At 44.6% G+C, this 10054-nt stretch overlaps 1 protein-coding gene across 1 annotated transcript; it reads right to left on the reverse strand.

The window, feature by feature from the left end:
* Positions 1–7565: 7565 nt before the first annotated feature.
* Positions 7566–8876, reverse strand: CHST4 (carbohydrate sulfotransferase 4). The gene has a single exon (XM_008069573.1). The coding sequence runs from the start codon at positions 8788–8790 to the stop codon at positions 7621–7623; it is 1170 nt and encodes a 389-aa protein (XP_008067764.1). The 5' UTR covers positions 8791–8876; the 3' UTR covers positions 7566–7620.
* Positions 8877–10054: the final 1178 nt, after the last annotated feature.

Raw genomic sequence — 10054 nt, forward strand, 5'->3', positions numbered from 1 at the left:
GAGTGAGACTCCAACTTAAAAAAAAAAAAAAAACTTAAGAGAGAAGACATACAGTGAATAAAAGAAGATCTATGCCTGAGCCTTGAGGAACTCCAACAATTAACAGCTGGGCAGAATAGAATACTACAAAAAAACTGAGAAGTGGTCAGAGAAGTAGAAGAAAAACAAGATACAGTGTTTCTAGGACAAAGTGGTCAATAAAGTCAATTGTTGCTGAGAGTTCAGGTGAAATGAGAATTTTGCTTGTTGGAGTGAGTGAGCAACATGGAATTTTTCTTGTAAGTTAGAGCTGGCTCAGTGGTGAGAAGGGGACGAAACCCAGATTGTAGAGAGTTGAGAAGTGGAAGGTGAGAAAATAAAGTTGATGAATGTAGGCGGTTTGACTGTGAAGGTGAGAATAAGGAGGCTAGTTGCTGGATAAGGACATGGGAATGAGGGAGAATTTTTCAAGAAGGGAGATAATTTAATAAGTTAAAGATCCAAAGAGGATGTAGTTGAAGAGAAGCTAAGTTTAGAGGAGGAATGAATAATAAAAATGCACAATTCTTGAGAAGATGGGGAAGAATTGAATGTAAGACACTGATGGCAGGACTGGCCTTCAACAGAAGATAGTACAATACCCATATTGAAACATGATCTAAAAGGGAAGATAAGCTCTGAAGGGCGTTTAGATGTTTGGCACTGGGACATTGAGAAGTTCGTATCTGATGACTTTTCCTTGGGAAGGAACGGGAAGTATGTGGTTGGAAGCTGGTTGAGGAAAGTTCTGTGGAGAGGGGGAAAGGGAGGCAGGTGAGGATTGAGGTGATTCATAAGTGGACGGAGGTGATCGTGAATTCCATGTGAAGTAAACTTTCCTTGTGTGTGATTTTCTCCATTCAGCATTTGCCTGCTGGGGCTTGGGAACAGGCAAGGAGAAAGCAGGGTATTGGGTCTATCCAGGGTTATGATTGTTGAAGACAACTCAACATTTTCCAAACTGACCTTTCTTAAAACACCCTGACAGATTTTAGTAGGCATATTGAGAAAAACAAATTCCCTGCTCAAATAAGTTTAGGAGAATACGATATCCACTATACTTTTAAAAAAATTACTTTTGTTAGTTTTTAAAAATGGAGACAGGGTCTCACTCTATCCCCTAGGCTGGATTATAGCTCATTGCAGCTTTAAACTCCTGGGCTCAAGTTATCCTCCTGCCTTGGCCTTCTGCATACCCGGGCATGTGCCATTGTGCCTGGCTAGTTAATTAATTTAAAAAAAATTTTTTTTGTAGAGATGGATTCTCACTGTGTTGCCAGGCTGGTCTCAAACTCCTGACCTCAAGCAGTTCTCCCACCTAGGCCTCCCAGGTTGATGTAGAGTGAATGGGGTTTCTCAACAGCTGCGCTGTTGACATTTTGGACCAGATAATTCTTTGTTGTAGGAAACTGTCCTGTGTATTGTGGGATTTGTACATTGTTTACAGCATCCCAGACCCCTACTTACTAGATGCCAGTAACACTGAACCCCTCATTCCTTAGTTGTGACCATCAGTAATGTCTCCAGGTAAATATATACAATGATGATTTGCCAATTAAAAATAAAATATAAAAATAGTCTCCAGGCTTAGCATGATAGCTCACCCCTGTAATCCCAGCAGTTTGGGGGGTCAAGGCAGGAAGATTGCTTGAGTCCAGGAGTTCGAGATCAGCCTGGGTAACATAGCAAGATCTTGTCTCTACAAAAAGTAAAACTTTTAACCAGGCATGGAGGTGCATTCCTGTAGTTCCAGCTACTTGGGAGGCTGAGGTGGAAGGATCGCCTGAGCCAAGGAGGTTGAAGCTGCAGTGAGTTGTGATCATGTCACTGCACTCCAGCCTGGGTGACAGAGTGAGACCCCAACTCGAAAAGAAAAGTCTCTAGGCATTGCCAGTGTTCCCTGAGAGACAAAATTGCCTCTGGCTGAAAACCTCTGATGTCAAGAATCAAGAAGAGCAGGAAGTATCAGCCTCCTATTCATATCAGTATGATCAGAAATGCCACAGCGGGTGTGAAATCAGAAATGGTGGAAGAGTGCTATGTCCATGATACTCACAGCTAACACTTAGTGAGCAATTGCTAAGGTCATTCCACATATTAACTCAATAGCCTTCCCAGCATCCCAAGGAGTTGATCCTCCCTTTATTCTATCCTCTCTACACTTGAGGGAACTGAGATGCTGAAGAGCTTGCCTGAGGTCACCTAGCTGGTAATAGAGGCACCCCGGCAACATGGTTCCAGTGCCTGAGCGCTCATGAGTGTGTGACCTCTCTGTCCTTACTGTAACATCTGTACTTTGTTCTCCACAGGACCCAGCATTTACCAAGTACATAATAGGCTCCCATTATAGCTTCATTGACTCTGCCCATATTGACATTGGCAGTTACTGGGGCATTCTTCCCCCAGATTTCTGCATGGTACACTGCCTTACTTCAAGAGGGTCTCTGTTCCAGCATCACTCTCTCAGTGAAGAGATTTCTCATCACCTCTGTAAACAGCATTCTCCTTCACTCCCAAGTCCCTCCCCCGCTTTATTCTTCCTCATAGTACTTAGCATCTGGCATACTTATTGTTTGCTTTACTGCTCCCCCTCCAACAGACTAAAATGTCTATTGTATGAAAGAAGGGGCTTTAAAAAATAATCTTTTGGTCAGGCATGGTGACTCTCACCTATAATCCCAGAACTTGGGGTGGCTGAGGTGAGAGGACTGCCTGAGCCCAGGGGTTCAAGACCAACCTGGGCAACTTGGCGAGACCTCATCTCTACAATAAATCAAGAAAAATTAGCTGGGCATGATGGTGCATGCCTGTGGTTCCAGCTTCTTGGAAGGCTGAGGCAGAAGGATCACCTGAGCCCAGCAGATCGAGGCTGCGGTGGCCATGAGCCTGCCACTGCCCTCCAGCCTGGGCAATAGAGTAAGACTCCGACTCAAAATAAATAAACAAATAAAAATAAAAAATAATCTTTTTCCGAATGACCAGGGACATTTATATAGAAGAGAGGCATAGCCTTCGACAGAAGAGTCAACATTTTGGGGATCCCCAACCAATGCCTATCAGAGGTTTATTGGTAACTGTCCTAGGTCACTCACAATGTCTAATTCTGCATTGTTGATCTGAGAAGGTAATTCAATAGCATCATGATAATATACATAGTCAATGAAATTAATTTATAAGTAGCTTGGGTTTAAGTCACATAGTAAATTATAAACTATTTTTTGAGAAGCATATTAAGATAATACAATGGCACATTTTTGTGCAAAAATTAACAGAAGTTCATTCTACCTTCCCATATCTTTTCATAACTACTATTCACAAATTGATAAAGAATATAGTTTTAATTAAAGTGTATTAAAAACTTAGCAATTGCTCTCATTATATAGAAAATGAAGCCACATAGTAACTATAGATAGAAATGCAATTAAATTACAGTCAAAGGCCTGGGGCTTGGTGGCTCAGTCTGTAATTCCAGCACTTTAGGATACTGAGACGAGTGGATTGCCTGAGCCTGTGGGTTCAAGACCAGGTGGGGCAACTTGGCAAGACCTCGTCTCTACAATAAATAAGAATTAGCCAGGTGTAGTAGCGCATGCCTGTAGTTCTGGCTACTTTGAAGACTGAGGTGGAAGGATTGCCTGAACCCAGCAAGTCGACGCTGCAGTGGCTGTGAATATGCCACTGCACTCCAGCCAGAGTAAGACTCTGACTCACAAAAAAAAAAAAAAAAAAATACAGTCGAAGCCCCTTTGTTTCAAAACTATTCCTTTCTCACCCTTCAGAAAAGTATCTTGAATGATATTTTGGGATTTTCTTCTTCCCCTGCAACCCCACCCTCCTGACCCCACCTTAAACTGTAGAGTTTGGAGTAACTGCCTATTTTGGCATTTTGTAGACATCTATTGCTGTCTTGTAATTAGGCATTTCAGGCTGTTATGTTTACTCTAGACTTGAGTCAGCTAATTCCCTAAACTCTGAAGTCTAGCTCTGAAAAACATACATCTTATTCATTCCTGATCTAGGTTTAAACTCATCCTTGGCCAGGCTCAGTGGCTCAAGACTGTAATCCCAGCCCTTTTGGGAGACCGAAGAGAGAGGATTGCCTGAGCCCAGGGGCTCATGAGCTCAACCTGGAAAACTTGGTGAGACCTTGTCTCTACAATATATCAAAAAAAAATTAACTGGGTATGGTAGCACACATCTGTAGTTCTGGCTACTTAGAAGGCTGAGGTGAAAGGATCGCCTGAGCCCAGTGGGTTGACACTGGGGTGATAGTGAGCGTGCTACTGCACTCCAGCCTGGGCAACTGGGCAACAGAGTAAGACTCTGACTCAAAACAAAACAAAACAAAAAACTCATCCTTAATTCCTATGCAGCTAGATAGGCCACAGAGGCAAGGAAATGCCTTTTATTGCTAGAGGTTGGGGATGGAACAGATGTCTCCAAATTAGAAAGGATATCTAGCAGGACACCAGCCTCTATACTTGTCACAGGTTCTCAGTTCCCCAAGCTCCCTATATGCCACAACTGAGTGTACTGTCTCTCTCACTACTGAATCCGGTGCTAGCCGGATCTGTACACATCACTAAGATTGTGCCACTGTTCAACACTGGGTCAGGTTTTTAAAGAGGTTATAGAACATTATTTTATGCTATACACTCGTATGTTATATAAAAATGCTATGTTAGTATTATTATATATCCTTTAAACTTTTCTGGTTGGGGGTGGGGTTGAAGTTAGAGTAAGATGAGACACAAATAAAAATGATTTTAGGACAGAGCAGTACAATAGAGCTTTTGCAGTGATGGAAATGACCTACATCTGCGCTGTCAATGCAGGAGCCGCTAGTCACAAGATATCTTGGACTTGGAATACAAGAAATTTAAAACTGTTCAAAGGGGATCTTGAATAAGATCCTGAGACTTGGCCATTGCTCCTTGTGCCATGGTCACCACGTTTTCTAGCTTTGGCCCCCTTCCCTAACTTGAGAAGGTGAATCTCCTCTCTCTTTCCCTAATTTACTTTCTAAATAAACTATATTTTCCAATCTAAAAAAAAAAAAATCCTGAGACTTCCATGTAACTAGTCTCTTTTCTCATCTCAGGATATGGTGATCCTTTCAGAGAAGGAAAAACAGGCATCACATAGAGATAATTTCTAAGGAGATTGTTAACTTAAAAAAAAAAACTCAGGCAGAGGCCAGATTTTTAAATGGGAAATCAGAGATCAGGTCTATTTCTGTCTGTTCCTTTGCTGGCCCTCTTCACTTTACACCACTACCTGCTACCCTAGCCTTATTTTCAAAGCTGAGAATTTTTACTCTGGCATTGTTTTGGAAGGTTTGTAGGGGCAAGCGTTTACTTGGGAGATCCTATGTTCTTGAGGAGTTCCTATAATGGCCTGGGTTTGGATGCTAGAGTAGTTGTCTCCTTTAAAACCACATATAGGGCAGATGCGGTGGCTAATGCCTGTAATCCTAGTGTTTTGGGAGGCTGAGGTGGGAGGATCACTTAAAGCTAGGAGTTCAAGACCAGCCTGGGTAATGTAGCTAGACCTCATCTCCACAAAAAATAGTAGACCTAGCTGGGAAATGAGGGTCTACTCAAGTATTTCAGTGGAGAAGTTCAGGTGCTACTCAGTACAGTTGAGTGGAGGAGTTCTGACCTGACACTGAGGAAGCTTTATGAAGTGAGAAGCATGTTAAAAGGTAGAAACAAAAGGAAAGAAGAATGACAGAATCTCTCAGGGTTGGACAAAGTGAGATGTTTAAAAGGTCAGGACTCAGAGGCCTATAGAGTTCCAGACAGCTAGAGATCTTCTTCCTGTTTTTTCCAATCTGAGGTCAGCACCAGTGGCAGTAGCAAAAGGTATACATTCTCTGCATGTGCTGAAAAGTCACCTGTCATGGAGCAAGAAGGTGAACAGGGTTGCCTACTGCTCTGTGCAGGTGTGCTAATGTCAGGCAGACCATGGAAGTCACCAGGATAGCTTGATGAACATGCAGAACTCAAGCCCCCACCCAGTGAGACTCTGATTCCAGCAGATTTTAGGTAGAGAATGCCAATCTACATTTTTAACAGGTGATTCCAATATACAGCTAGATCTGGGGGCTCCTGCCAAGACTGGGAGAAACAACATATCAGGGGAGGTGACCAGGAGATAAATAGCACCAGTCATACTAGAACTGAGTCCTCTGGTTGGGGAATCAGAATAATAGAGCTCTTTGCCCAGATCCCACTGGGATGCATAAGGCATTATTACAACTTTTGCCTCACACAAGAAAGAAAGGGCTTACTTGCTGGTTATCTACTTTCTACCAATTCTTAAGAGAATGGACTTAACTCATCATCTAATACCAAACATTGTCTTAGCATTTTTTGTATATGTGGGTGATAGATAATAGCAAAAGTATATAAAATCTACAAAGAAGATTACATATGTTCTTAGATTAGGATCCCATAAGAACAAATATTTACTAATAATCAGGGAGCATACATGGGGACATTCCAAACAGAATCTTTTTTTTTTTTTTTTTGAGTTGGAGTCTCACTGTTGCCCAGACTGGAGTGCATTGGCCGCTTCCGGCCACCGCAGCCTCGACCTGCCGGGCTCCAGCGATCCTTCCGCCTCAGCCTTCCAAGTAGCTGGAACTACAGGCGCACGCTACCACGCCCGGCTAATTTTTTTGATTTATTGTAGAGATGAGGTCTCGCCTGCCCGGGCGGGTCTCAAACCCGTGGGCTCAGGCAATCCACTCACCTCAGCCTCCCAAAGGTGCGGGATTACAGGCTGAGCCACCAAGCCCGGCCCCAAACAGAATCTTATTATGGAATTTTAGTGTGAATGGATAGCAGCTTCACAAGTCACAGTCTTCTATGTGATAGGAAAATACTGAGGGGAAACAGTGTTCAAATTGGGCCCAGCCACCCCATGAACTTAAAAGCTTGCTCTGTTGTACAGAGATTTTGCTTCATATTTGTGACAATCCATAGCAGTGATGGCCGTGCTCACATGTTCCCTGCTTCCCGCTTCCTTCCTTGAAGCCACTGGGAACTCTCAGGGCTGAGTTCACATCTCTGTGGAATGTGCTGGTGAATTCTTTGGTGAAAGACCCATCTCCCTGTTTTTTTATTGTCTCTTCCCTTTCACACTGGGCAAGATGTGAAAGGAAGGCTTATGGATTTACTCCACTGAAACTGCTTGGATACTGCTTGGTGCCTGGTAGGCCCTAGGCCACAAAGTCTCCGAAGCATGCACATATAGGAAGATCAAGAAGAGAAGAAAGGCAGGATTTACTCCACTGAAACTGCTTGGATACTGCTTGGTGCCTGGTAGGCCCTAGGCCACAAAGTCTCCGAAGCATGCACATATAGGAAGATCAAGAAGAGAAGAAAGGCAATATTCTTGTTTCATTGGTATTGTGTGCTGCTCACATAAGGTTCCTCAGTATCTTTTCTAGGCACAAATTTAGACACAAAGATTCTTCTGCTTCAGTGGGTGTGGGCACACCTCATGCTCCACATGATGCCTACAGAGACACAGTTAAGGCTCAAAAGCAGTCAAGGAAGGTGGCTGAGGCTGATACCAGGTGGGGACAAAGCCTCTTCAAACCTCTTGGTAGACTTGCTCAGGGAGGGTCCAGGCAGATAGAAGATCCAGTGACAGGTTTCTCTGTTCTTGTTCAGATCTGACATGGCGGTAGCCCAACAAATCCATGGTATCACCGCAGATTTTCTGAAGTTGGGAAACCTTTCCATAAGGCAAAGACCAGCGCCAGGCCTGGGAAACATTGAGGGCATTCCTGGCGTTTGTGTGGAAGGCGTGTTGACCCATGCCCTTGCCCCGGGTGATGTTGTGCACCCAGGTCTGAAGGTGGGGCAAGAATTTCAACCCCACGTACTCATACATTCGAGAGGTCTGGGCTAAGGGGGCCCGGACCAGGTCCTCATAGCGCATGAGCAGGTAGCGTTGCTGCAAGGCTTTGGGCAAGGACTGGACGGAGTTGTAGATCTCCAGCTGGCTTTGGCAGATGACCTGCATCACATTGTAGGGTTGGTCCTCCTTCTTGAGTTCGTGCCAGTGCTGCCCCATCACAATGTGACTGTCAATCGTGAGTTCCCCCTCGGTGTGTTCTCGGGAACGGAACACAGCCCGGGGGTCTCGGACCAGGTGCACAATGTGCAGGTTGAGGGAGGGGTCTGTCAGCAGCGGGTAGAGGCTTTTCAGGTTGAAGAAGCGCACCTCCTTGAGCACCACATGGCTGTAGGAGCGGCAGGCCTTCTCCACCACCTCAAAAGGCTGTCGATTACACAGGAGTTTGCAGTGAGCCTGGGGGATGATATTACCCCGTGGGAAGATGTTGCAGGCAGGTGGGGAACACAGGGCCCGGCTGTTGTCCCACTGGAAGAGACTGGACTGTCTCCGGGGACCAGGTTTCATGTAGGCATCAAAGACGCTCATGTCACACAGAAACACAGCCCGGATCAGATCCCGCACGGCCATGTGCAGCCTCCAGGCCGTGCTCTGTGTGAAGGTCATCCACACGTGCCAGGCGGGCTCCATCAGGTAGAAGACATCTGGGTGCTGCCCAAAAAGTTGCCCCACAAAAGAAGAGCCAGAGCGCCAGGAAGACAGGATCAGCACGTGTGTGTGCTTGGGAGCCTCCCTCCTAGACAGGGAGCTGACATTGTTGCTATACATGTGGAAGAACAGAGCAACGATCGCCATCTGGGAAACCAGGAACAGCAGTAGCCTCAATTTTTTTGGCAGCATCATGGTGCTGAAGTGGAAGACCTTTAAGGAACAAGCAGAAGAGGCTGAGCTGGGTTGCTGTTATAGTATCTGCCTTCCATTCACCTTCTAGTCAAAGCCACCTTCTCCCTGACCCGTACCCAAAGAGCTGCATAGAAAGCCAAAACATTCCTGTAACCAAAGGCACAAATTCCTCTCCAAATCAATTCCTGTCCCTCACACTGAGTTTGTCAATCAGTTCCATCTAGTTTAGGGTCTTTAATTTCTCCCTCCTGAGTTCTTTCTTGTCCCATAAACATCTGAACTCAGTCATATTTAGTCAACACAGGGGAATGACTCCACCATGGGGTCATGGCGCATATCTTCACATAGACTGTTTGGGTGAAGCTTTGCTTCTGCCTGACCCATCTTGGTTGAACGTTTTGTGATTTTTCCAGGAACTAAGGGAGATAAGCTGCCTAGCGAAGAACTGCCTCAGGGCACCCACCTCACTTTCCATCTTGAGGGAGATTGCCACAAGGCCACTTCTCATCTCCCTCCCCCATTGTAATTAAGGATAGAACTCTCCACTTCAATCCCCTGAAGGTTAGGGTTCTAGGCTATAAAACTGCTTGGCTTTAGTTTGAGTTGTCTCCTCAGAGGCAGAGTCAAGTACCCATGGAGTCTGTCATCTGGTTCCCCCTAATTTGATCTCATCCTGTGGGACTGGGGGAACTGATCCAATGCTGACCTTGTGTCTATGTAGGTAATCAATGATGTGAATCTATTTGAGCTGAATCATTGTCTCCTTACCCGCTGACTCTAAGAAAGTGTGGCAAGCTCACCTAAGAGCTGCAGAGCTCAGTACTGAGTCACTTTCAATGGTGAAAGTTGTGGGCTGTTGGCTCTAAAGCTGCTACTTAAAAAAATGCTTGACCATATGACACAGGCTACTCAGGGGTGCTTAGTGTAGTTGAGCAAGTTGTGTACTGGACAACCCTAGGGAATGCCATTTCATCAAGAATTTAGATATTCATTATATACAAAATTTTCTGTAGGTGACAGTAAAGTATCTTGGTCCAACAAAATTAGATGGTTTTCCAGTTGTGAGATGTTAAATATCTAGAGAAAGGAGTTTCACTTTGCAATTTACAATGAGGCTCATACTAACTGTTGGTAACCCTGAACTTAGTTCCTTTGCAATCAGGGCTTAATTCATATGAAAAGGCCATAGTTCCCAGTACCATGCTAGAATATTTTTGCAGGAAAGATTTTTAACCCTCCTTCCCACATGACTCTGAATCATTTT

Source organism: Carlito syrichta, unplaced genomic scaffold (genome assembly GCF_000164805.1).
Source record: "Carlito syrichta isolate Samal-C Ts95f unplaced genomic scaffold, Tarsius_syrichta-2.0.1 Scaffold312120, whole genome shotgun sequence".
Lineage (NCBI taxonomy): Eukaryota > Metazoa > Chordata > Mammalia > Primates > Tarsiidae > Carlito > Carlito syrichta.